We start from the raw sequence: 27,619 nt of genomic DNA, 5'->3' as shown, positions 1-27,619 counted from the left end.
ATGTTCTATGCCATTTGTCTCTGGAGTTCAGGACTTTACAACATGTGAAGTAGTACAGCTCTGTCCTGGAACTAGGTATTCTCCCTTGGTCTCTCATCCGTATCACCTGAGCCTTGTCACTTGTACAGTAGGGATGTTACAAACGCCTTCCAGTGTGTGAGTAAGCCAAGCCCACCACTGTGGCTTTCTTGACAGGGAGAGCATGATTGCTGGCATGCTAGAAACTTAAGCCACCTCTGGTGTAACTGTTTGGGGAACGCATTGATTTTTTTTGTACAGTGAGGAACAAGTGGTTAGCATACCACTCATTCCCAGAAGAATGGAGAAGGGTGTAGGATGTATCTCTCCTTAGTAGGCCCACATGCGGTTGAGTTTTGTGCACACGATTGTTGCTGGTGGAGCACGTGTTTCCTGGGCTGACAGGCTGAGCACTTGCAACAGCCACATCACAGGGACAGCAGAGATATGCCCCACTTTGAGAAAACCTGACCATATAAGGAGGAGTGCCGCCATTACAGAATAATGTCTCATTTAGCCAGAAGTTTGTGGCAGGTTTCCTAGTACATTTAAAATAGAATTCATGTATAAAAATACCATTTGCATACAGACGCCCATACTTTCTGAGAAAGGAAAAAATATACTTGTATTGGGCATTTGAGTAAGTAAATCAAAAATAAAATCTTATAAATATAAAAGCTAGAAGCCAAATTCCACTTTCAGTTCTAAAAGGTTTGTATGTATCTACTCCCTTAACCTTCTCTTCCTACTTCAGGTTTCCACAACAGAAATAAGATAGGACAACTCTGCAGGAAGCGGATAGTAGCAGGGAAGAAATGAGTGGCAGAGTGGGTGGATACCAGAGAGGAGACAGAGGAAGGGTGAGGCGTCACTTCCTGGTGTTTCCACTATGTGCTAGAAGGCCACTTACCTTGGCCCAGCATGTTCTTCCATTGTATTTATGATCATTCATGAGGTCTGGCCTTAAACATGTCTCTGGCTCCACCCCTGGTGTGGTCAGTGAATGGCAGTGAGAGATGGACCAGCCTATCCTGCCACCACAGACTCCTTTAACCACTGAGGAAGAGGGGAAGGCCTGATGGAACAGTTAATCTAGGATACTGACCGACATGCCTGGCTTCTTCCTTACAGAAATGCTCCCACTGCCAGGAGGCCGGTGCCACCCTGGGCTGCTACAACAAAGGCTGCTCCTTCCGATACCATTACCCGTGTGCCATTGATGCAGGTAAGCTGGGACTGCATACCCATCCAGAACATCAAAGGGGCATTCGAATTGGTCATTCCCTTCCATATATATCCATTGTCTTTCCTGAACCTCTTCTGTTATCATTTTAAAAGAATTCACAGAGGATAATACAAAGGAGTAAATGGGGTAATTTTTTAAATGACAGCTTTGTTCATCTAATTCATACGTGATTTACCCACAGTGCAGTGGTTCTTAATATATTCAAAGGGTTGAGCACCTCAACAGATTATAGAATACTTTTCATCACCTCATTAAAGAAAATTGCCAAACTGGGCACCAGTGGCTCACACCTGTAATCCAGTTACTCAGGAGGCTGAGATCTGAGGATTGTGGTTCAAAGCCAGCCTGGGCGTGAAAGTCCATGAAACTTTTATCTCCAATTAACCACCAGAAAACTGGAAGTGGCACTGTAGCTCAAAGTGATAGAGCACTAGCTTTGAGCTGAAGAGCCAGGGACAGTGCCCTGAATTCAAGCCCCAAAACTGGCAAGAGGGAGAGAGAGGGGGGGGGCAGCGGGAAAGAGAGAGAGAGAGGGAGAGAGGGAAAGAGGGGGGGAAGAGAGAGAAAGGGGGAAAAGAGAGAGAGAAATTCCCAATTGCTATCACTCACCTTTGTTCCCTTTCTTCTGTTCCTGGCAAGCACCAATCCACATTCTATCTCTGGATTTGAATATGCTGAATATGTTATGTAAATGGAGTCATATAAAATGTCACCTTTTGAGACTGGATTCTTTTTCTTAGTGTACTGTTCTTAAGGTTTGTTCATATTGTAGTGTATTTTAATGTGTCATTCAAATTCATTGCCAAACAATATTTTATTATAAAGGATATACTATGTTTTATCCATTTTTCAGTTGATGGGCATTTGGATTGTTTCTGCTTTTTCATTATTATGAAAATGCTGCTATAGTACATTTACATACAAGTCTTTTTGTGGGACATACATTTTCATGTTTCTTGTATGTATAAACCAGGAGAGAAACTGCTGAGTTGTATGGTAACTTCATATAATGTTTTTGAGGCTCTGCCAGCCCATTTTCTAGAGTAGAAATGCTACTTTATAATGCCACCTGCAATGTATTATGGTTCCCATTCCTCAACATCTTTACTAATGCAATCTGTTGTCTTCACTGTGTGTTGTTACCATCATTCCAGTTCATGTGAAATGGTAACTTACAGTTTTGAATTTTTTCTCTCTGATGGCTGGTGATGTTGAGCCTCTTTTCATGTGCTTACTGCCTGTTCGATATCTTCTTCCAATTCTTTGCCCATTGGGTTATTTCATTTTGTTGTTTTTTTTTTTTAATTATTTACATTTCTGGCCGGGCACTGGTGGCTCACAGCTGTAGTCCTAGCCACTCAGGAGGCTGAGATCTGAGGATCTGGCTCAAAGCCAGCCCAGGCAGGAAAGTCCATGAGACTCTCATCTCCAATGAACCACCAGAAAACTGGAAGTGGCGCTGTGGCTCAAAGTGGTAGAGCACTAGCCTTGAGCTGAAGAGCACCCAGGTTCAAAGTTCAATGCCCAAACCCCCCCCCCCCCCAAAAAAAATCTTCATTTCTGTGTTCAAGTCTGTGACAGATACATGGTTTAGAAATTCTTCTCCCACTGTGTGAATTTTCTTTGGAATGTATGCCTGTGTGTAGTGGTATTGGGATTTTGAACCAGCCCTTTTTCCTTTAGTTATTTTTTGGATAAGGTTTCATAATTTGCCTAGGGCTCATTTCAAAATGTGACCACAAGCAAATGCCATACCTGGCACATTGGTTGTTGTGGGGGTCTTTTTTGTTGTTGTTGTTGTTTTGCCCAGGCTGGTCTTAAACTATATTCTTCCTAATCTCTGCCTCCTTGGCTCAGATTACAGGAGTGCAATCATACCCATCTCCTTTCACTTTTTTGTTGGTGTTTTCCAAAGTATAAAAAAGTTTACTTTTGATAAAAATCCAATTTATTATTTTCTTACATTAGTTCTCAGTGCTTTTATGACACAGCAGTTTCTTAATCCAGTTTTAAAGATTTACAACTTGAGATCTAAGGATATAGGTTCAAAGCCAGCCCAGGCAGGAAAGTCCATGAGACTCTTACCTACAATAAATTGCCCCCCAAAAGGCCAGAAGTGGAGTTGTGGCTCCAGTGAGATAATGCTAGCCTCAAACAAAAGAAACTCAGCGCCCAGGCCCTGAGTTCAGGCCCTGGGACTAGTGCCAGCATGCGCACACACCAAGATATACCTATGTTGTCCCCTATAGTTGCAACTCCAAATTAAGATCCTTGACCCATTTTAAGTTATGGTTGGTTTGTTTTATGAAGTAGGAGTCCACGTCCATTTTTCTTGAATGTGGATTCATTGTCCTGCTCTCTCCTCATTGAATGGTCTTGGCACCTTAGTTGAAAATACTTGGCATGGAGATGTTTCTGACCCTCTTAGGTAATCCAATGTCTTGGTACCTGTAGCTTCGTAGTAAGTTCTAAAATTGAAGCTATGGGTGTTGGCTCAGTTGATAGAGCACTAGCCATTGAGCAAAAGCATCAGGTACCAAGTTCAAGTCCTATTCTTGGACCAAAAAAAAAGGAAAGAAAACTGGGACATGTGAATTTTCCAATTCTGTTCCCTTTTCTCATGATTGTATTGACTGTTCTTAATCCCTTGGCATTCCATTTGAATTTTAGAATCAACTTAACCTGTGTGTGTGTGTGTGTGTGTGTGTGTGTGTGTGTGTGTGTGTGTGTGTGTGTGTGTGTGTGTGTGTGTGTGTTTAAGAAAAAAAAGGAAAGAAAGAATGAAAGAAAGAAAAAGAAGGCTATTAAAATTTGAGTACAGGGTCCAGGAGTGTTATGTGGTGGCAGAGCGCTCACATAGCATGCATGAAGCCCTGCGTTCAATTCTTTGGTACCACATACACAGAAAAAGCCTGAAGTGGCACTGGCTCAAGAGGCAAAGTGCTAGCCTTGAGTAAAAAGTGTCCAGGCCCTGAGTTCCAGCCCCAAGACTTGCAAAGAGAGGGGGGGGAGATTTCATTGAATTCAAGGATAAGTAAGCATATATTGTGTTCCTAACAATATTATGCTTTCCCATCCATTGGCCATGGGATGACTTGAGTTAGGTATTCTTAGTGCTATTATAAGTAGAATCATGAATTTTTACAGTTTGTAAGCATACAAAAATGTAAGTTGACTCCCTCCAGCTAACCATAGTGCCTGTACTAAGGATTGAACGCAGAGCCTTGTACTTACCAGGCAAGCACTTTACCACTTTAGTCATACTACCAGTTCTTATGCTTCTAGTTTGTTTTTCATAGAGGGTCTCATGTTCTTGCCTGGGCTGGCCTTGAACTGTGATCCTTCTTGTTCTGTCTCCTCATAGCTGTAATTGTAAGAACATACCACCATGACCAGTGTCTGGATTTATTTATATTCATCTTGTATCCTATAATTTTGCTCAACTTACTGATTAGTTCTAATAGTTTGTAGGGAATTTCTATATCTAAAACATTGTGACACCTGTGCATAGAGGTAGTTTTGCTGCTTCCCCATTGATTGAAGCCTTTCTTCCCCACCTCTACCCCTACCCTCCTTTTCTCGGCAGAGTGTAGCTATAGAGCCCAGTCTGGCTTGATAATCAGCTATTCCCTGAACTCTGCCCTGCCCTTCTTCTCAATTGCTGGGGATTATAGGCATGTACCATTATTCCCAACTGCCCCCCCTTTTTTTGTTTGTTAAATTGAACTTGAGGCCTGAGAGTTGTCCTTGAGCAATTTTGCTCAAGGCACTTTGAGCCATAGTACTACTTGTAGTTTTCTAATGGTTAATTAGAGACAAAAGTCTCATAGACTGTCCTGCCCAGGCTGGCTTTGAACTGTTGTTCTCAAATTTCAGCCTCCTGAGTAGCTAGGATTACAGGTATGAGCCACCAGTTCCTGGCCCGTTTGTTTGTTTGTTTGTTTGTTTGTTTGTTTGTTTTTTAAGACAGGGTCTTACTATGTAGCCCAAGATGGCTTAGAATGTACAGCACTACATTTGGATCCCCCCCCCCAATTTCCCTGTAGTTATTGCTCTGGTAAAATACTGACTTGAAGTGTCAAGAGCTGGTATTTTCAATTGTTATTACGAAGGTGATGTACAGCAGAGGGAAGAGTTGCAGTTACGTAAATCAGGTAACGAGAACATTTCTTTTTGGACAGTGTCATCCTTTCCCTTGCTCTCTCACAATTTTTCCCTCTCATTCCTACCCAGAAGTTTTATAGCTCATTTTAACATAGTATTTAGTGAGTACCACTACTGTACTTATTTATCCTTTGTCCCTCTATTTCTGTGCCTCCCCTTGTCCTCCCCCAAAATATAAACAGATAAAAAAGAAAACAGAACAAAAATATTAGTTCTAGACCCATTCATTTCCCTGCAAATGACATACATTGTTTTGATGGCTGTGTAAAATTCCATTGTGTATAGATACTACATTTTTTAATCTAGTCATGTATTGTGGGGCATCTGGGCTGTTTCCACAACTTGGTTATTGTGAATAGTGCAGCAGTGAACATGGATGTGCAAGTGCCTGGCTTGTGATGTTCAGTGGGATGGCTAAGTCATAGGTAAGATCTATGTTTAGTTTTTTGAGGGACCTCTAGACTGCTGTCCAGAGTGGTTGTACTAGTTTATCTTCGTAATAACAGTATAACAGAGTTCCTTTTCCCCACATTCCCACCAACATTTGTTGTTATTTGAATTTATGATATTGGCCAATCTAACTTGGGTTAGATACAGTCTCATAGATATTTTGATTTGCATTTCCTTTATGGCTAGGGATGATGAACATTTCCTCATGTGTTTCTTTGCCAATCTTATTTCTTCTTCTGAGAATTTTTTCCTTGGTGCTTTTGCCCATTTACTGATTGGTTTATTAGCTTTGAGAGGGATTAGTTTCCTGAGTGCCTTGTATATTTTGATATTAGGCCTTAGTTGGATGATTACTGGTAAAGATCTTCTCCTTGTGTGTTGACTGTCATTCTAGTTTAGTAACTATGTCCTTTGCAAACATTTAGTTTGATGTAATCTCCCTTGTCAAGTAAGAGCTGATATATATATTTTTTTCTGTCGGTCATGGGCTTGAACTAAGGGCCTGAGCATTGTTCCCTGAGCTATTTTTGCTCAAGACTACCAGTTTAAGCCAGTGCCACATCCAATTTTCTGGTGGTTGGTTGGAGATTGGAGTCTCACAGACTTTTCTTCCTAGGCTGGCTTTGAACCTCTATCCTCAGATTTTTAACCTCCTGAATAGCTAAGATTGTAGATATGAGCCACTAACACCTGGCAAGAGCTGGTATTCTTATCTGTTTCTTGTTTTGTTTTGCCAGTCCTGGGCTTAAGCTCAGGGCCTGAGCACTGTCTGTGGACTTTCTCAAGGATAGAGCTCTACCACTTGAGCCTCAGCACCACTTTCAGCTTTTTTTCTATGTATGTGCTACCAAGGAATTGAACCCAGGTCTTCATGCATGCTAGGCAAACACTCTACCACTAGGCCAAACTCCCGGCCTATTTCTTATTTCTTAACCCTATGTATAAGAATTTTGCCTTTTCATATACATTCTTTTTTTTTTTTTTTTTGGTCAGTCACAATGCTTGAACTTGAGGCCTGGGCGCTGACCCTGACCCTTTTTTGCTCAAGGCTTACCCTATCTCTTTGAGTCACAGCTCCGCTTCTGGTTTTTGAGTTGTTAATTGGAGATAAGAGTCTCACAGGGACTTTTCTGCCCAGGCTAGCTTTGAACCGAGTCCTCAAATCTCAGCCTCCTGAAGTACCCAGTTATCATAGATATTCTTGAAACAGTAGAGGTAGTTTCAGTCTAGACCCAGTTTGTGGAGTGTTATGAAGTGTTTGTCATGAAAGTTTGTGTGTACAATAGGAAAAGTCAGTCTCTAGTACTCCTCACCACATACTCCATGCTGCTTTTCTCTACACACCAAGCATTTTTCCAGTGAGTGCTAACTGGGTATCTTACAATTTAACTCAGTTCAGGTTTGTACCATGGACTCTCTACCCCCACTTCATACACCAATCTCAATCCCCAGTTGGTAACTTGTGCTTCTGAATAACCACATATAAATCGAGGTTTTCAGGACCCTTCCTCAGATTTCATTAATGTATCAGAGTTATTTACAGAACTCCAAGAAACATTTTACTTACATGTATTATGATAAACATAAACACTTGAACAAGAGAGGTATCGCAGGTATGTGAAAGGGAGCCGGAGCTTCTAAATACTCCCCAGAAACACCACCATCCAGGAACCTCCACATGTCCACCAGCCTAGAAGCCCTCCAAACAGCCAGGACCTTTTGTGGGGAAATTATCACACATGCACAGTGGATGAATAACTCAGTCTCTAGCCCCTCTCCCTTTTGCAAGAAATGGACAGGCCTGAAAGGTCCTAATCATGGCTCGGTTCTTTTGGTGACCAGCCACTGAGTCACCTTATTAGGTGACTCTCACCAGGTGACATAAGTTGCTCCTGTCATCTGCAGGTTATGAGGGCTTAGGAACTCTGTGTCAGGAACCTAGGGAAAGGCCAAATATTTGTTTTCCTAGCACCCATCTGTATTTCAGGAAATTACAAGAGTTTTAGGTGCTCTGTGCCAGGAACTTGGACATAAAGCCCAAGATAGGTAATTCTTATTGTAGTATCAGAAGGAACATTGCATCTCCTCTGTTGAGATAGAGACTATGGTTTGCAGTATTTGAGGTCCTTAAAAAAAAAAAAAAAAAAAAGCCTGTGAAGGAAACAACCATTCATGGAGTGACTCAGATCAGGTCCGACTCAGAGCATCAGGATCTTGGGAAAGCCAGTGGCTCATGCCTGTAGTCCTAGTTACTCAGGAGACTGAGATATGAGAATCAAGGTTCAAATTCAGCCCAGTTTATAAGACTCTTTTTTTTGGGGGGGGGGAGGTGTCAGTCTTGGGACTTGAACTCTAGGCCTGGGCGCTGTCTCTGAGCTCTTCAGCTCAAGGCTAATGCTCTAGCCCTTGAATCTCAGCACCACTTCCGGTTTTCTAGTGGTGAATTGGAGATAGGAGTCTCATGGACTGGGCTAGCTTTGAACCAATATCTTCAAATCTCAGCCTCCTGAGCAGCTAGGATTACAGGTGGGAGTCACTGTGCCTGGCTCATAAGATTCTTATCTCCAGTAAACACCAGAAAAGCCAGGAGTAGAGTTGAGGCTCAAATGAGTATTAGCCTGAAGAAAAAAAAAAAAGGATAGTTCCCAGGCCCTGAGTTCAAACTCCAGGACAAAGGAGGAGAGAGGAGGAGGGAGCGAGTGTGTGTGTGTGTGTGTGTGTGTGTGTGTGTGTGTGTGTGTGTGTGTGTGTGTGTGTGTGTGTGTCTGTGTGTCTGTGTGTCTGTGTGTCTGTGTGTCTGTGTGTCTGTGTGTCTGTGTCTGTGTGTGTCTGTGTGTGTCTGTGTCTGTGTGTGTAGGTGTGTAGGATAATGCTTTTGCCAGAGTTGTGTGACAATGTGCTAAAGGACAGTATGATGGCCAGGCATTATGTGGCCAGAGTGATGTAGATAGGGAAGAGGTACACAGCCTGGATGCAGTGAAGTCTTTGGGTTTTAGACTGTGGCTTCCAGCTATCTTCTCTTGCCCCAAGGGTTTCCTTATCTGAGTTGTCATTCACCCTGGGTCATGGCCTAGCAAGCTCTGTACTATGGAAATGAAATCCTCTAGAAGCCAATGCTTGCTTTTTTTGTTGTAAAGCCCCCACTTACCCCAGATGTTTGGTTTCCTTCACTTCTTGTTTTTAAGTGAGGAGTCTTAAATGTTAAGTTTGGGATGATTATTTTTGAATGGGCAATGTTGTAATAATTAGCTCTCCAAGTCAATGGCTGGGTAAGCAAGGATTTCCACACTGAGGCTCTATTGAGAAGCATTAGAATGCACACTCGGATCTAACCTCGTCCTACTTGAGCCTATCTATGTCAGCAGCAAGGGACCCCTGTGAATGTGATCGTCTGCCTACTATGCCCAACTACCTCCTGGGATAGATTCTCAAGGGATGAGAACATTCCATGGAGATGGGAATGCTCTTCATTTGTGCGCTGTAACAGCAGCCACAGCCAGAGATGAGCACTGAAATACTCATAGGAGTAGTGGATTAAAGAAAAGAAGGTGTTTTTTGACAGTATTGGTGTTTGAACTTAGAGCATTGCACTTACTGGGCAAGTATACTCAGACTTGAGCTACACCTCTAGCCCTTTTTTAGTCATTTCTCATAGAACCTTGTGGTTTTTGCCTGGGCCAGCCTCAGACTACAATCCTCCTGCCTCCCTAGTTGGGAAATTAGGCATGATCACAACGTCCTATTCTTTGAACTAGAATCTTGCTAACTCCTCTCCCCCTTGAGATAGCCTCACATCACAGTCCTCCAGTCTCTGAGGTTAGAAGTATAAGCCCACCACTCCTGGCCTGGATTTTTTTTGGGGGGGGGGCAGTCCTGGGACTCAAACACAGGGCCTGAGCTCTGTCCTTAAGCTTTCTCAAGACTAGAGCTCTACCATTTGAGCCACAGCACTACTTCCAGCTTTTCTGTGTTTGTGGTACTGAGGAATTGAACCCGGGTCTTTGTGCATGCTAGGCAAGCACTCCACCACTAGGCCAAACTCACGGCCCAATGATTTTTTTTTTTTAACTTAAAGTGTGGTTGTGTAGATTTGTGTAATGTCTACCCTGATCAAACTCAGGTAGTATGGTTGCAATTCTTAGGAAATGACCAAAGGTGATAGGAGCATCTCTGCTCTAATGAAGGCTTGCCAGACCATCTCTTTATTCCAGCCAGGAGTCAGTCATGTTTGCCTAGCCAGCCAACCTGGCAATATCCCTTTTGGAAGATGGTGGTGAGGGGTAGGTTTGACTAGGCTCTTAGACCCAGCCATACACTGCCCTTCTGAGTATCCTGCTAGAAGCAGCTTTGGATGTGAGGACAATCTGGGCTCTGACAGGTGCCACCAATGATGGGGTTGGTTAAGTTGATAGAACTAAGTATACAGTTCCTCTTTGTCCCTCACTGCCCCATGTATGTCCTTTGCAAAGCTGTATACTCTCCTTAGAGGTGAAGGGCACAGTCTTCTGTACATATGCACCTGTGCAGGTTCCAGTCCTAGAGCTTGAATACTCAGAGACTGGGTGTTGGCTTTGAGGTTTTTTGCCCAAGGCTGGCATTCTATCACTTGAACCTCAGCTCCACTTCAGCTTTTTGCTGGTTAGTTGGAGGTAGGAGTCTCACTGACCTTCCTTCTCACTGACCTTCCTTCTGGAACTGTCTTCCAACTGTGATCCTCAGTTCTCAGCCTTCTGAATAGCTAGAATTACAGGTGTGGCTACCCCCAGCTGACTCATTTCAATCTTATTAATGTCCTAAGTTGCCAGCATTCAGAGGGTTGCTTCTCAATAAGTCTTTCCTGTGTGGTATAGCTTACATCTAGGAAAAATAATTATTGACTAACTTTCTAATAATCATAATAGTCCTTGGGTTTAAGCAATCTTCAGCTCAGTAGAGTAAGGAACAGTATAGCATTTATATTTCTACCTTGTTATCAGTCACCCAAACCCAATGTGTTGATGTGTCAGGGAAAACTTTCATTGCTGGATATTTCCACAGAAATAACCTTTGTCTTTTGAGGACTCTGATGCCAAAATACACAGAATGCAGGACAAATCTAGCATCACTGTTAGCTGTTGCATGTGGCTTGTTACATCATAGACACAAGGAACTGGCTCCAAGTAGAAAATGCAGTAATAAGAACGTAAGTTCTGGGGCTGGGAGTTTGGCCTAGTGGTAGAGTGCTTGCCTAGCATGCACGAAGACCCGGGTTCGATTCCTTGGTACCACATACATAGAAAAAAGCCAGAAGTGGTGCTAAAGCTCAAGTGGTAGAGCTCTAGCCTTGAGAAAGTCCAAGGACAGTGCTCAGGCCCTGAGCTCAAGCCCAGGACTGGCAAAAAAAAAAAAAAAAAAAAAGAACGTAAGTTCTGTTGGTGGTGGTTTGACAGTACTAGGGTTTGAACTCAGGGCCTTGCACTTGATAAACAGGTGCTCTACCTCTGTACCAGATCCACTACCAGTCCTTTTTTGTATTGGTAATTTTCAAGATAGGGTCTCATTTTATGACTGAACCAGGCTTCAATTGTTGTGTTTGTGGTTTTTTGGATAACCCAGTTATTTTATAGCTTGTGATAAAAGGTGTATGCCACTATCTCCAACAATTGTGCAAAACTTTTCTGTCCAGGTTGGCCTTGAACTCTGATCCCTGATTTCCCCTTCCAAGTAGCTAGGATTATAGGCTTAAGCCACCACACTGAGCTTCTGGTTTTTTTTTTTTTTTAAATGTTTTAGTATATTTAATGCAGTGAGCTACAATAATTAAGACAGAAGGGGGAAGGGGCTGTAGTAGTTCATGAATAATTCCACTGTGCATAATCTTGCCTGGAGGGGATTTTTTTTTTAACTCTCATGAAGAAACAGCTTGGAATTTCACTCTGCAGCCACCTTTATAGCACCATACTAAGCTGCTCTTTCTGCTGCAGACTTTGATCTTGAAGTAGTGGGGTCAGAGCCCTGAGTGGGTTATTATGGAACAAGGGTCTGACCTCTCCCTGAGGGGACTGCTGTCTGTTTCACAGAGACCAATCCTAGTGCCTGTTAGGCCCTCCACATGCTCCAGGAGCTTGAGCCCGCCTCCAGCAAGGCTGTCCTCACATTCTCCCCCACCCCCAATGAGAGGATGTCAGTGCATTGAGGTGGATTACAACAGAGCTGAACACAGTATCTGGTGCATGCACATCGAAAGGACACTAGACCCCTCTCCCCTTGTTTTTCTCCTCTCACTTTTGAGGTCACTGTCCCCCACCTGAGGTGTCCTGTGGATGGTGTGAATATCCGCAGCTTTATGTGCATCTTAGGAAAGTGCTCAGCAGTCCTGAGTCTACCCCTCCACCTTTAAGCTTACAAATGAAAGTGGTGTAGGCCACATTGTGAGTTCAGTGATCTGACACGCTGTGTGCTTTGACTCCTGAGGAAATGCTGACTGGCCTCTCTGTACAGCATAAGGTAGCGCCAAGGCCTTAGAGCACAGTTGCTGGTTGACCACAGCAACAGCCAGGCACCTGTCAGAGTCCTCCAAAAAGATTTCACTACACTTGGTGCCTGGTTTGAGGTACCAAAGGAGAGGCTTCTCTGTACCTTGCCACGTACAGAGCTCCAGCTGTGGTTCTTACTCCTGCCGGGAATAAGAATTGAAGTTTCTGATGGCCCATCATCCATGTGAGAACAGAAGAGATGATTTCTCTATACAATGTTCCTGCAAGGGCACTGTCTCTAATAGACTTACATGAGTATGTGGGTGTAGGTTCCAGTCCTGGGCCTGGGTGCAGTCCCTTTTTTTTTTTTTTTTGGCCAGTCGTGGGCTTGAGCTCAGGGCCTGAGCACTGTCCTTCGATTTTCTCAAGGCTAGAGCTCTACCACTTGAGCCTCAGCACCATTTCTGGCTTTTTTCTATGTATGTGGTACCAAGGAATCGAACCCAGGTCTTCGTGCATGCAAGGCAAGCACTGTACCACTAGGCCAAACTCCCGGCCCCCCTGAGATTTTTTTGATGGTTAAGCATTTTACAGACTTTCATGCCTGGACTGTCTTTGGACATCCTAGCCTCCTGAGTAGTTAGGACTATAGGCATGACCTAGATTCGTATATATAATAGAGATATATATGATACATTATATATATACATATATATATGTCACATATGTGTAGTTTCCAGAAATACTCACTAGTTCTGTATTGTTCTTAATATGTACCTACACTGCTTTTTACTCAGAAGGAAAGTGTTTTCTGACTATAGGCATTATTTTACTAATAAGCTGGTCACTGTTTCATGGCTGTGAGAGCAAGTAAACCACCTGTGTATTTGAGGGTATTCTTTGCTCTGAACATGGCCCTCATCCTCTCTTCTATAAACTGTGACTTCAGATTGGCCAAGCTGAACAGATAGCATGGCTCAGGCTAAAGACAAGGGGCATGGAATTGCCCACGCCCAGGTAAGAAGAGAATGTTTCCCTAAGCTCTAGTTGTCTAATTCCTGCTGTTCTTAAACTCTCTGGCAGATTGGCACAGCAGAAGTCTTAGTCACACTCTGTACTTGTGGGTTTGAAATTTAACACACTGCATTTACTGGTACACTTGTTTGTTGCCTGCTAAAGGAGGGTTCTAGTGATTAGTGACCAATGGCTGACATCTTGGGACCTGCTCACAGAGAAGACAACTGCCCAATCCCTCTGCCAAGATAGTTTGAACTCTGAAGGCAGATGGGTAGGCCAAATTATCAAAGTATGATAGCTAGACCGCGGTGGCTTACATAGCAACTGGCTACTTAGAAGGCTAAAAGCAGAAGAATTGCAGTTCAAGGGCTGCCCAGACATACACAAGTCCCTTTCTCCACCAATAGCTACCATGGTGCCATGCACCTGTCATCCACATATGATGGACAAATCAATAGAGGTGTAAACCTAGACCAGAAGTGAGAAGCCTGTCTCAAAAGTAATCGGTAAGGCCGGGAGTTTGGCCTAGTGGTAGAGTGCTTGCCTAGCACGCAGGAAGATCCGGGTTCAATTCCTCGGTACCACATGCATAGAAAAAAGCCAGAAGTGGTTCTGTGGCTCAAGTGGTAGAGTTCTAGCCTTGAGAAAGTCCAAGGACAGTGCTCAAGCCCTGAGCTCAAGGCCCAGGACTGACAAAAAAAAAAATCGGTGAAAGAGCCAGGCACCATTGCTCATGCCTGTAATCCTAGCTACTCAGAAGGCTGAGATCTGAGGATCAAGGTTCAAAGCCAGCCCAGGCATAAAAGGACCTGAGACTCTTATCTCCAATTAACTTCTAGAAAATGGGAAGTGGGGCTTGGTTCAAGGGTAGGGAGGTAGCTTTTGAGCTGAAGAGCTCAGGGACACCGCCCAGGCCGAATGTAAGCCCCATGACCCACCCCCCCCACCTCCACAAAAAAAAAAAATCGATAAAAGAAGGGGAAGACTACAGTCAGCTGCATTGGCTCAAGCTATAATCCTAACTGCCTGGGAAGTAGAGATTGGGGGATTCGAGGCCAGACCAGGCAAAAGGAAATTTGCAAGATTCCATCTTTATCAGTGATGAGTATGATGGTAGATGCTTATTATTGGAGCTGCTAAGAAAGCACAGTGGCTGGGTGGGTGCCTGTGGGTACCTGTCATCGTCCAGGGACGTGGGAAAACAGGTAGGACTATAACAGCCCAGGTGAACCTAGGCAAAAAATGAAGCCCCATCTCAAAATTAACCAGTGAAAAAAGGCACTCTAGGTGTGGCTCCAGCAAGCATGAGGCCCTGAGTTTAAACCTTAGCATCACCAAAAAAGCTCTACAAAATAGTGAGAGCATCTTTTTGATTTTCCAGATACTGAGGGAAAGTTTTACTGTGTCTTCCTTTACTCTTATCACTGTTCAACTTGAAATCTGTGGGTATATGGGCTGCTTAAATCATAAATTTAATAAGGGTAAGTATCATGGTTGCTTCCTGCCATGATGCCTGGGCATTCTCTGAGAATATATGATCAATATTTATTAACATTCTGCCACCATGTCCTGCACCAGCGACCTGGCTGTGGTTCTGTGGAGCTGTAGTGTGCAGAGTGAACGCGTTAATTGGATTTTCTTGCTCTGCTCCATGCACCACCCCTGTGCCACAGCACTCGACTCACCTGGAGGCAGATATGTCCTTGCTGTCACCGATGTGCTGTCACCAAGTTAAAAATTGGAATGAATTGTTTTTCCTTCGAGGATTAAAAGCAGCCTGTGGGATTTGGCTCTCCTCTGAAGCATCTAGTGCGGACTGTGATTTGTGTTAGATGTGTCTGTGGTCCTTGTGGGATGCAGATTATAGCAGAGTACTCAGGCCTGACTACCTTTCTGTCTGGAACACCTGGTTTTCTATACAGAGAAAAGGTGCTTCCAGATTTCAGATATTTATAGAAGCTTTGCCTTGAGCTTGTGGGTAGAGTTAGCTGAGATTTTAGGATGGTTACAACGTAACATTTTTGGAGATTGTCTTTGATTATTAATAATGTCACCATGGAAATGTAGAAAAAAATAAGGAAAATTTAAAAAGATTGGGTTATCTTCTTATCCAAAAATAACTCTCCCTATTACATTTTGGTAGCTATCCTACTTTTTTTTTAACACATGTAAAACATTATAATGAAATTAGGATATATAGCTGTAGTTTTGAACATCTAGTCTTTATAGCAGTTTTGTATCATAAGTATATACACATGATTAACTAAGATGTTTAGATGTGTGTGTGTGTGTGTATGTATGTATGTATCTGTGTGTGTGTGTGTGTGTGTGTCTGTCTGTCTGTGTGTATTGTAGTGGAGATTAAACCCAAATTCTCATGCTTGCTAGGGAACTGCCCTACAACTTGAGTTATACATCCACCAAGCATCCTTTATGTCAGGCCTGGGCACTGTCCCTGAGGTGTTTGTTTGTTTGTTTGTTTGTTTTGCTTAAGGCTAGTTCTCTACCACTTGAGTGGGCCACGGGTCCACTTCAAGCTTTTTAGGTGGTTGGTTGGAGATCAGGGTCTCATAGACTTTTCTGCCCAGGATGGCAATGAACTTTTAGCCTCCTGAGTAGCTAGGATTTCAGCACCATCAGCACCTGGCTTTATTTTGCTTTTGATAGAATCTCAATAACTTTTTGCATATGTGTGCATCCTCAGGTTTGAACTCAAGGCCTGGGTGATGTCCCTGAGCTTTTGTGCTCGAGACTACTGCTCTACCAATTGAGCCACAATTTCATCCCTTTGGTGATTAATTGGAGATGAGAGTCTCCAAAGCCAGTCTTACTCAGACTGGCTTTGAACCACAATCATTGGATTGCAGCCCTTTCAGTAGCTAGGATTGCAGACATGAGCCACCAACTCCCAGCTCAGTTACACTTGTTGTTATTACTTTGCCAGTCCTGGAGCTTGAACTCAGGGCCTGAGCACTGTCCTTGGGCTTTCTCAAGGCTAGAGCTCTACCACTTGGGCCACGGCACCACTTCCAGCTTTTTCTATGTATGTGGTACCCAGGAATTGAACCCAGGGTCTTCGTGCATGCCAGGTAAGTACCCTACCACAAGGTCAAACTCCTGGCCCCTTGTTAAATTTTTTTAAAATGTTTGGTGCAGGGGCTTGAACTCAGGACTTCACATTTGTTTGGCTTACTAGGCTGTAGCTCTACCACTTGAGCCACAGCACCACTTCCAGCTTTTTCTCTGTATGTGGTACTGAGGACTTGAGCTCTTTGGCTGAAGGCTAGTGCTCTACCATGTCAAACCACAGCACCACTTCCAGTTTTCTGATGGTTTATTGGGCATAAAAATCTCATAGACTTTCGTTTCTGGGTTGGCTTTCAACCCAGATCCTCAGATCTCAGCCTCTTGAGTAGCTAGGATCACAGGCATGAGCCACCAGTGCCCAGCTAGCCCTGATATTTTGCTGATTTTTTTTTTGAGATGGCACCTGGTGAGTTTTTAAGTACTGTATTCTGTCAGGTAAAAGTATCATGGTTTATTTGGAGCGTTGCTTACATGTTCCTGTTTGATATCACAGCATGGCCATTTGGTCCAGCTGTGCCAGTATGCACAGGTCCCCATCTAACTGTCTCCTTTGTTTTGCAGATTGTTTGCTGCATGAAGAGAACTTCTCCGTGAGGTGCCCCAAGCACAAGGTGAGTCACAGACCCCAGTACTCTTTGCTTCCAATGGGGTTGCCTTCTGAGAAAACTAAAGGCCCCTTACCTGGGCCTGGTCCCCACCTGCACTCTGGGTGCTTGGAGAGGCATGTGCTGAAGGAAGCCTCAAGGAATGGAGCCGAGTTCCTTTGGGGTGTAAAGGAGCTAGGAGGGTCATGATATTTGGAGAGAATTATCAGTCCATTAAAAGAAATTAGAAGATCAAGCTCAGTGGAACTATTGATTTCTACTTTAGTTTAGTAGACACCCAGTCGACAGGTTGGTATGTGGTAAGCTATGCAGAATTTCCTAGAACAGAGGATAGAGCCAACTCCTATCTCTCCAAGGGTATGTGCAGCAGAAGCACCCTGACAGGACAGGCAGTCTGTCCAAGAGGAGGGAGGAGACCAATGGCCTGTTTCTGAGCTGACATAGGATGGTGGGGGGAGGGGTAATTGGTTAAAGAGCCACAAGGATTCAGATAGAGCTGCAAGCTGTGGCTCTCTGCCTGGCTGAGGTCACACTGACATCTTGTGGTCACTGTAATTCACAGTCTCATTCTCTGCTTAGAGCCAGAAAATACTAGAAAGAGCTAAAAGCTCCTAAAAGATGCCTATGCTTTTTTTTTTTTTTTTTTCAAGAACATTTCCAGAGCTATATCAGGATCTGACAAAATTTTCTTTATTTTTATGTATGGTCACATTTTGCCTCAGAAAGCCCAGTCTGGGTGTCTCCTGTTTGTCATTCAGTACTGACTCTGCTTTTTCTTTCCTTTTTCATGTACCACTCCCACCCTCACTTCTTCCCCCACCTTCCCCTCGCTGTCTTGTCTTCTGTCTGTCTGCCTGTCCCTTGGTTTTTCTGGCATCAGCCTCCCCTTCCGTGCCCTCTCCCTCCCTTGCAGAACAAGAACGCAAAAGGCAGCCTCAGCACAGAGCAGTCGGAGCGGGGGTGAGGGGGGCAGTGTGCACATGGGAATGGAGAGGACAGCAAGCACAGGTGAGTTGCGGCTGGCCTGGCTCTTACCACCGCTCCCACCCGGCTCTCAGCAGGTGTTACGGCCTCTGCTTGCCCAGGCTGCACTGGTGTTTGAGTTTTGTGAGATGCCTGCATCAGGTGGATAAAATAGTTTTCTGTTATTCAGCTCCCCGGTACATCTGTAGAACCACAAAACTCATTGGGTCAAGCTGACTTTTCCTTCCGTCAGCTCTTCAGAGCAGAAGTAGCAGATGGGCTTCTGAAGGCCGAGTGTGACAGCTTCTAGGACCATCCTTAGGTGGGATCCAATGGCAACAGCCTGCTCTTTCCTGTCTTGGAGAGAGACCAAGCCAGAGGTCTCTTCTTTTTAATTGACTACATTTCGGTAGAACTTAAGACAAGGGGTTGTTTTGTTATTTGGAAAAACAGATAAAAGAAAATTCAAGTTTTGTTATTTGAAATAAACCCCCTTCTTTTCAAAGTAGTAGAAAGGAGAGGGAGGGAAAAAACTTCTGAGAGGTTTAAATCTCAAGAGATTGAGCTGTGCTGTTGTTGAGTGTTGATGGGAGTACAGCTAGCTTGTCCCTGCATGCACCTCTGTGAGAACAGAATTACAAGATTTAGGGTTCTGGAAGCAGGGTCTTCCTTGCCCTGAGCTTGTTGCTGCTTCGTTCCTGCCCAGTTACTGTACTGTCAAACGAGAAAATTAGGATGTAAAGAAGAAAAGGGAAATGGATGTGTCATGTGGCGTTAGCTATTGCAGGTTGGGGATGTTCTCTGAAGTGTGTTTGTCTCTAAACAAGGACCTTCTGTGAGTATCCCAGGAGTCTTGAGTCCTCACAGTTATGTACCACATTCCCTAAGTATTGTGGGATGTGCCCTCCTTGCTGGTTAGAACTGGGAGGTTTCTGCCTTTCTCTAGAATATTCAACAGTAATTTGAGACAGTAGCTGAGTTCATCTCAGAGTATGGTGAGAAGAGTGTGTTCCATAGACTGTTTACATACTGACTTCAGAGAAAGCCCTTGGTTGCACTGTGGGATGAGTCTGGGCCCCAGCAAGACCTTCCTGGTACTTCCTGGGAGGGACGTTGAGTGCTTTGCTAGTGTTTTTGTCTTTACCTCCTGGAGGAAACAGAATAGTAGAGGTAAGGGGAGATATTTTATATGTCTGTGGGTCAGAGGAACCTAATGAGAAAACCTATAGATTTTGTAAGGCATCAGATGCCCTGTATATTTCCAGAAGCACTGGCTTCCTGCACTGGTACTATGTCCCTTGGGGCAAGATGGCAGTGTGAGTGATTGTTGGAGCACTGTTTGCTTTGGCCCTACATGTTCCTAGGCTAGGGTATTTCTGTGCCTTGCTGCCTCTGGCATGTACCCTGGTTAAGAGTTAAGCTCCGATGGGCAGGTCTCTTGGGGATTTAGGCCATCATTCTTGGGCCTGTCAAAAATGGTAAGCATCACCTCTCTCCTAGCTCCCATCACACAGAAGGGTTGTGTAGCCAGCCCATCTGAAGTGCTCCCTTCAGATGCTGTTCCCATGAAGCAGATTCCTTTGCCTAACTTTTCAGTCCAGTTACACCAAGGGCAGACCCAACATGTGTCACAGGATTGTGTGGAAGCCCCAGGGTCAGATACAACCGTGGCTGACCCTCAAGGAAAACTCACCTTGAAGTCCTAGCTGGAGTATAGAGTCACCATTATTGAGAGAGGACAGGCAGGGAAGGAACAGTGGACATGCACATATGACCTGCCTCTAGTATGCCACTTGCTGCCTCCTTTTCAGTATTTATTATCAGTCATAGGGTTTGAATTCAGCACCTGACTAGGTGCTGTCCCTGAGCTCTTTTTTGCTCAAGGCTAACACTCTGCCACTTGGAACCACAGTACACTTCCAGTTACCTGGTGGTTAATTGAATATAAAAGTCTCATGGAGGGGCCGGGAGTTTGGCCAGTGGTTAAAGTGCTTGCCTAACATGCATGAAGATCCGGGTTCGATTCCTTGGTACCACATACATAGAAAAAAGCCAGAAGTGGTGCTGAGGCTCAAGTGGTAGAGCTCTAGCCTTGAGAAAGTCTAAGGACAGTGCTCAGGCCCTGAGCTCAAGCCCAGGACTGGCAAAAAAAAAAAAAAAAAGTCTCATGGACTTTCTTGTCCACTGGCTTTGAACCATGATCCTCAGATGTCAGCCTCCTGCATAGCTAGGATTACATGCATGAGACACCAGTACCTGGCTTCAGTTTGTTTTAATAAAGAGAACTAGTTGTGTCAACCTGTGAGAGTGCAACTAGGCCTCACACGTGCTGGCATGCTAGCTGCCATATACTCCTAGCAGTGAGTTTCCTACAGCCAGAGCTGGGGAGATCAAGATGAGATCAAGGCCTCAAATGGGACCTTGAAGCTATTCTCTGTAGAGCAGAAGATAAACGGCTCCCCATTTCTGAGGATGAGGAAGCTGTGTGATGGGCCTGTGATTGTATGTTCTGTCCTTGCTGAGATCTGAAACTCTCTGGCCACATTGTGGCTAGTAGACTAGGGACTTGGCCTGGGGGGTTCTTGTCATGTAATAAAGGAGAACTTGGGTTGATTCTCCATCCTGGATCAATCAGACACCACCTAACACACCCTGCATGGGAGGAAAGGGACAGCATCTTCCCTGCCCAAGTGGCATGGCGCACCCTCCGGAGTCCTGAAGTTGCCTTCCCAGAGGAGAGCCTCTGTCTGTCCATGTCTGTCCATGTCTCCTCACTGGTGCCAACCCAAGTTTATGTCTTATCTGCAGTGGCTACCAGCTCTGTTTGAAGCCCTCTGTTGCATCAGCAAGTACCATCTCCCCCCAAACACCATCCCTTATCTTCAGAGGTTCTTGTCACACTTGGAATAAAGTTCAGACTCTTTGCCTCGCCTTTAAAAGCCAGTGGGACTCAGCAGCAAAGCACAGCCACGGAACATCCTCACTGCTCTGGTACCTCCTCTCTCTGGGCTTTTCCATGTTCACATCCCTGTGCAAGAAGCACTTTGCCTGCTTGTCTCACACAATAGGTGCCATCTCCTCTTCTGAGTCTCAACTTCAAGGTCGCTTATTCAGAGAAGCTCTCCATTTTCTAGTCCCTATCTAAATGAATTATCCTCTTTTTCCTTCTGCAGCTTTGCTGGATTCCCAAGAAGCCAAGGTCCTCTTGTAGGCTCATGGTCCAGTCCAGAGCAGCGGACCTGAAGAAATAGTCCATAAAGGGCTGGGAGTTTAGCCTAGAGGTAGAATGTTTGCCCAGCATGCACGAAAACCCAGGTTCGATTCCTAGGTACCACATACATAGAAAAAGCCAAAAGTGGTGCTATGGCTCAAGGGGTAGAGCTCTAGCCTTGAGTAAAGTCCAGGGATAGTGCTCAGACCCTGAGTTCAAGCCCAGGACTGGCAAAAGAAAAAAGAAAGAAAAGAAATAGTCCATAAAGCTCCAAATGCTAGAACTAGCTTTCTGTCCTATTGTCTCTTCTGAAGGGACAGCTGCTTCCTCCCACCCCCAACTATTGGGCTTTGAACTCAGGTCCTGAGCACTGTCCTCAGGCTTTTTTCTAAAGGCTAAAGCTCTACTACTTGAGCCATAGCACCATTTCTGGCTTTTTTTCTATGCATGTGGTACTGAAGAATTAAAACCCAGATCTTTGTGCAAGCTAGGTAAGCACTCTACCACTAAGCCAAACTCCTGGCCCTGGTATTAAGTTTTTACTCGGTGGCAGCCTTGGACCAAGATCTCCTACCTGTGGTTTCCCATCCATTTGGGATTATGAGTTTGTAATACTTTGCCCACCAACTTATTTGTTTACACATTGCACTACCATTTTGCTTAGCTGGCCTCAAATTGTGATCCTCCCAACCCCTGACCTCCCAGGTATAACTAGTGTGAGGCATTTCAGCTAACCTAGAGACTGTGTGTGTGTGTGTGTGCGCGCACACACACACACATGCATGGCATGCATTTATTTAAAGTGAAGTTTGAACTCAGGGCCTTACATGCTTGCTTGGCTTTTTCACTCAAAGTTGACACTCTATTGACCACTTGAGCCACATTCCACTTAAAGGGACAGCATTTAAAAAAATAACTCCAGCTGGGTGCCATGGCTCATGCTTGTAATCCTAGCTACTCAGGATGTTAATGGGTCTCACGACAATTAAGATACCACCATTTGGGATTCTGTACTCATTGGAATGCTCCCTGTTGGGAAAACTGGACCATAAAGCCCAAGACAGAAGACACTGAAGGATTGCCAATACTTGTACTACCACACAGCTCTGTGCCACCCAAGGAGCCAGGTTACCCAGAACCAACTGGCCAAGCAGACAGGCTACTTTGAGGTTGGGAACTGGTGTGAAGGTATGCCCTTCTGAGTAATGAGCAAGGCTAGGATAGTGGCCCAAGAGTGAGCTGAGCACTCTCCTGCCCTCAAGGGACTGTGGCATCTGACCTCAGATCAGTTATTCCTAGAAACACCCAGTAGCTCTGCCCTTATGATTTCCCAAGGGCCTTTGGCTCCTGGGAATGGCATCAGAGAATGAACTCCTTCTCCCTTTCCTGCGGCTGAGACAGAGGAAAATCTCATTGGGCTGATGGGAGCAGTCCTATACAGGGAGGAGGAGTCTGGAGCACACTACAAGGGAAGCCATGCTATTCTGGGTGCATGCTGAGATTAACAAGATGGCTCAGTTGCTGGCCCACACTCCCAGGGCTTACAATTTAGAGTCCTGGGGTTTATTTTCAACTCAAGGGTGTTGGCTCTGGATTATCATCTCTGGGAAGTAAATGTCTTGCTACTTATTAGTGTTTTCTGTCGAGCAAAAGTCTCCTTTTTGGCAGGGGTGAATGTATTATATATACGTACTTGCGAGTTCCTAGCTCCTCCACACACGCAGCCTGCTTAACTCTTTGCCCATTAGTAAGCTTTACTGGGGCAGGAATGGGAGAAAGTCTGCCTGAGGCTTATTTGTTGGTAGAGGGCACCAGAAAAGGATTTAAGGAAGAAGCAGGGGGTGTCATAGGAACACAGCATTGGTAGTTCTGATTGGAGAGGTGTCGTAGGGACACAGTGGTAGTTCTGATTGGCTTTGGATGGGAAGGCCACCACCATCAATACCCACTTGCAATGTGATTTTGTTGGACTAATTTTTTGGAAGCTATGGTGTTTACTGATAGGTTTGCACATAAGATAGGTTATGAAGCATTCAGGGCAGCCTTGGCACACCCGTCTTCTGTGTGTGTCATTGGAACCACTTTCCTGAGCCTGGGCCCAAATCCTAAGGCCCTTTGATTCCTGCAGAAGGAAGATTGCCATCTCCAGTTCTGTGCAGTACAGAAAACAGGCCATGGCGAGTTTCTGCCAGGCAAGTCTCTGGGAAGAGTGTTTTGACTTAGTTGTGAGAAATTTCTCCCACAGATTGTCACAGCTGGGTGTCTTTGGTCACCTCTGTGAAAACTGGCTGAGTCACCATCCCTGAAGTTCAAGGAATTTCCTCTTGCCTGTTTCTTCTATGCAGAGAAGGTGACCTCTCAGGAGAGGCCTCCAAACCTGACCCCACCCCTACCTCCTTAGAGTGCCTCTGCCTTCCACCTTGTTCCAAGTCCATAAGTCAGCCCCATTCCTACAAAGGGGTCTGAGCATGAAGTCCCTGCCAAAAGCCCTATGCCAGTGCCACTGAGACCGTGGCTGGCGGGACCATGTACAAGTTCCTACAACTCAGTGTCTGCTGCTTGTCTTCCAGGTGAGACTGTGGAGATGAGAAGGTGGTGGACACTCGTAAGGGAATGGAATTGTCCTGCCGTGCAGCCACACCCCACCCTGCCCCGCCCCACCGCGCCAGCCCATGCCAGCACTTCCTTCCTGTGTTCTCACATCACACTCAACTGGTGACGCCACAGGAAAGAAAGACACAAGATGTTGGAATGGCTATTTCCATGGACACAATCTCCATAGTGACAATGTGGGGGGAGGGGGGAGGGATGGGTTGATGGGGAAAGGGGGGGGATAAAGGGAGGGATAAAAAAATATATATATATAAATCTATTTTTAGTCTGGAAAGACTTTGTTTAAATGAAAGGTGCGCTATCCCTTTTGATTCTATTTTAAAATTACTAGTTAAAGAGCTCCAAATTTGTTCCCATGACAGTGAAATTTAAATGTGAATTGAACTGAACAAGCTCTCATCTCATAAAGGATGAGATGTGGCTTTGATCTCTAGCCTGTCTCACACCAAGTCAAAGAACACTAGACCCAGGACTAAATGAGCAGACAGACCATACTGGGCCTTCATCTTGTTACGAGGGAAGGTTCTAGGGGGAGGAAAATTTCAAGAATGGAGGAATGATGTTTAAAAACAAAAATAAGTTAGTTTTGGTTTTTTTTTTCAGAAACACTATTTATTTATTATTTTTTAAATTTTTATCTTTTGGGGGGTAAAATTGGCAGATGCCCCAAGGTCATGGCTGAGTCCTGAGTTACTGTGGCTGGTGAGATTCCCTGAGAGCCCCACCTCTGGGGCTCTCTGTCCTTGGCACATTCCAGGCAGCTGCACCCGGGCTCATGGGGACGGAAGGAGGCCCAGTCAGCCCTGCCCAAGAGTAGGCAGGGACTGGGAACGAATGTGTGTGTGAACCAGGTGGGTGGGTTAGGCTGACCAGAAACACCCACTTACCTGTTGTTTGCTTTTTGCTTTCATTTTTTATAACGGGAAAGAGGGGCCATTAAGCATCAGCTCCATGCTATGTGATTATGTTGCTTTGTTTTGTTTTGTAAATTGTATCATTTTTAAATATCTAAGTTTTAAAAAAATGAAAAAAAGTACAAAAAAATCTTGTTAAGGCCTTAAGAAGGGGTTAGTGCATCTTTCAGGGGTCACTCCGCCATGGGGATAAAATAGCTGTTTCACAAACAGTTTTATTTAAAAAAACAAAAAACAAAAAAAATCAAAAAAATAATAAACTTCATTTTAACCTCGTCTCCGTTATTATTTACTCTTCAGTGGCTGCGTCTCTTCCTTCCCCTATCAGCCGCCTTTCAGTTTCTTCAGTTCTGCTCCTGAGGAGGCTCCAGCAGCCCTAGGCCCTTCCACTCCAGCCTCAGAGAAGGCCACTCATGCCAATAGGAGCACATAGTTTTGAATCAACGTGATTTTAAAGATCATAAAAGTATAAGGCAGGGGCCAGGAGTTTGGTGCAGTGGTAGTGTACTTGCCTAGCATGCACGAAGACTCGGATTCGATTCCTTGGTACCACTTACATAGAAAAAACTGGAAATGGTAAAGTGGTTCAAGGGGCAGAGTGCTAGCCTTGAGAAAACCCCAAGGGCAGTGCTCAGGCCTGAGTTAATGCCTCACAACTAGCAAAACAAACAACAAAAAAAGTATAAGGCAGTGTTAATAGACTTTTGTGGAGAACAAATATCAAAGAAATGTGAGGTTGGGATAAGTTCTCAACTTGGGTTGCAGAAATGGCAGATTAATTTGAACCTAATGGCTACATCAAGCAGTGTTGTCCATTTCTCATTTCCCTGCCAGGATGGGGCATGGGTGGGTGTGCTGAACCAGCTATGGGACTGCGTACCAGTAGCTAAGGCAAAGCCTACAGAGAAATGGTTTTTGAGTAGGTTGGCTTCCATTCTAGTCTTGACTCGGATAAACACAGAAAATGAAATTGATAGATTTCAGATGTCAAGGACTAAATCATAAAACTTGAAAAATAAGTATCTTGAAAAAAAATTGCCTGATGGCAGATGTCTGGCACTTTGCCTTTAATTCTTTTGTTCCTTTGAATTTGCTTATGGTACCTCAGTATAACACTCATTTGTGATTTCTGACACCTTTAAGTTGGCTTCAACTTAAATGACTTTGAGCTGAGGAATGGACCTGTTTACCACTTGCCTAGAGTCCAGCTATAACTTCTCATACCTCAGCTTGTGAAGCCAGTGTACATCGTAAAATTGTGTGTGTGTGTGTGTGTGTGTGTGTGTGTGTGTGTGTGCTAGTCCTGAACTTAAGCTCAGGGCTGGGAGCTATCCTTTAGCTTTTTTGCTCAAGGCTGGCACTGTACCACTTAAGCCACACCCCCACTTCCAGCTTTCTGGTGGCTATTTGAATATAAGGGTCTCACCAACTTTCCTGCCTGAATTAGCTTTGAACCACAATCATCAGATCTCAACCCTCCCGAGTAGCTAGGATTCCAGGCCAGAGCCACTGGCAGTTTCCACAATAGTATACTGGGCAGAAGATATTCCCACGTGCCCACTCCCCACACACAGGCACAGTTTCCTGCACTGATAAGCTAGCTTCATGGGCATCATCCATCAAGGCTGCAGTTCTATCATGGTTCACCCTGGTGGTGTGTGTATGTAATATGGGAATGGACAAATGAGTTAAAGGGGGAATTTCCATTTGGAAAAATAAAGTTCTCACTATCATTGTTAGGACTGTGTACAGTCAACCTCATTAATTACATGCACTCAAAATTTAGGGTTACAGTGATTTTTTTTAAGACTTTTTAAACTCACACTTTTAGCCGGGCACCAGTGGCTCACACCTGTAACCCTAACTTCTCAGGAGGCTGAGGTCTAGGAACCATGGTTCAAAACTAGTCAGGGCAGGAAAATCCATGAGACGCATATCCAGTTAACCATCAAAAGGCCAGAAGCAGAGCTGTGGCTCAAGAAGTAGAGTACCAATCTTAAGGGACAGTACCCAGGCTGAGTTTAAACCCTGGTACTAACAAATAATTATGTAAATAAATCACCATCTTAAAAGGTAAATATGCCAGGCACCAGTAGCTCATGCCCATAATCTTAACTACTCAACGGGCTGAAATCTGAGGATTGCAGCTCAAAGCCAACCCAGGCAGAAAAGGCCATAAAACTTATCTACAATAAACTACCTAGAAAAAGCCAGAAATGGCACTGTGGTTTAAGTATTAGAGTGCTAGTCGAGCACAAAGAGGCTCAGGGACAGAACCCAGGCCCTGAGTTCAAGCCTTGGGACTGGTCAAAAAAAAAAAAAATAGTGTGCTGATCTTCTCTGAAGCCTTCTAGTTTTCCGGTGTTAACCTTCTACCTGTGCCAGCCTGGTGCAGCCCCAAAGGCCCCCCCTGGCAGCCAACACAAGCCAGAACTTGGCACACACGACCCACCTTCATCTGTACTTGGGAAAGAGCTGAGAATTTGGAGTTTCCTCCAAATAACACAACTGTGCCAGGCAGGCAAGAGTGACAAAGGTCCATAAAATGCTAGAATATTCCTGTGCTGGCTAAGAGCTGTAGCTTTATAATGCTGTCTAGAATTCTTACAAAAATATGGGCTCATAGGTGCCTTTAGTGGACAGTGGCCTAGAGATCCTGGTCTGCCTCCTTGCTGCAGGATTATGAGGCGTTACGCCTCATAGAGCACCATCCAAAGAGCCCGCCTGTGCAAGACACTCGACCCCATGACACAGGAGGTCCCATGTAGGGGAAGTCAGGTTCCGGATAATCCGTCCTCCTGGGAGCATATGCAGTGGCCATTTCTAGACTGTCTTGTGCAGAGCTGTTTCAGACATGGACTCTGCTGCAGTGCAGT

The 27,619-nt window shown here is 44.6% G+C and overlaps 1 protein-coding gene across 3 annotated transcripts in view; it reads left to right on the top strand.

Annotated features, from left to right (window-relative positions):
- Tcf20 (transcription factor 20) overlaps positions 1–24,013 on the top strand; it is a 48,914-nt gene extending 24,901 nt beyond the window's left edge. Inside the window, exons 2-5 of one of the 3 annotated variants that reach the window (XM_090328840.1) lie at positions 1,150–1,243; positions 16,999–17,048; positions 17,956–18,050; positions 23,787–24,013. In XM_090328840.1, coding sequence (XP_090184966.1) covers positions 1,150–1,243; positions 16,999–17,048; positions 17,956–18,006 — 195 coding nt within the window. In that variant the 3' untranslated portion in view covers positions 18,007–18,050; positions 23,787–24,013. Of the gene's footprint in view, positions 1–1,149; positions 1,244–16,998; positions 17,049–17,922; positions 18,051–23,786 lie in introns of all 3 variants that reach the window. The other 2 variants (XM_090328841.1, XM_090328842.1) reach the window with 2 other exon arrangements.
- The last annotated feature ends 3,606 nt before the right edge of the window (positions 24,014–27,619 follow it).

The sequence above is a fragment of the Megascapheus bottae genome, chromosome 2, assembly GCF_031878675.1.
Source record: "Megascapheus bottae isolate mThoBot1 chromosome 2, mThoBot2.hap1, whole genome shotgun sequence".
NCBI lineage: Eukaryota > Metazoa > Chordata > Mammalia > Rodentia > Geomyidae > Megascapheus > Megascapheus bottae.
The sequence above is the reverse complement of the archived record's forward strand: the minus strand, read 5'-3'. Positions and strand labels throughout refer to the sequence as shown.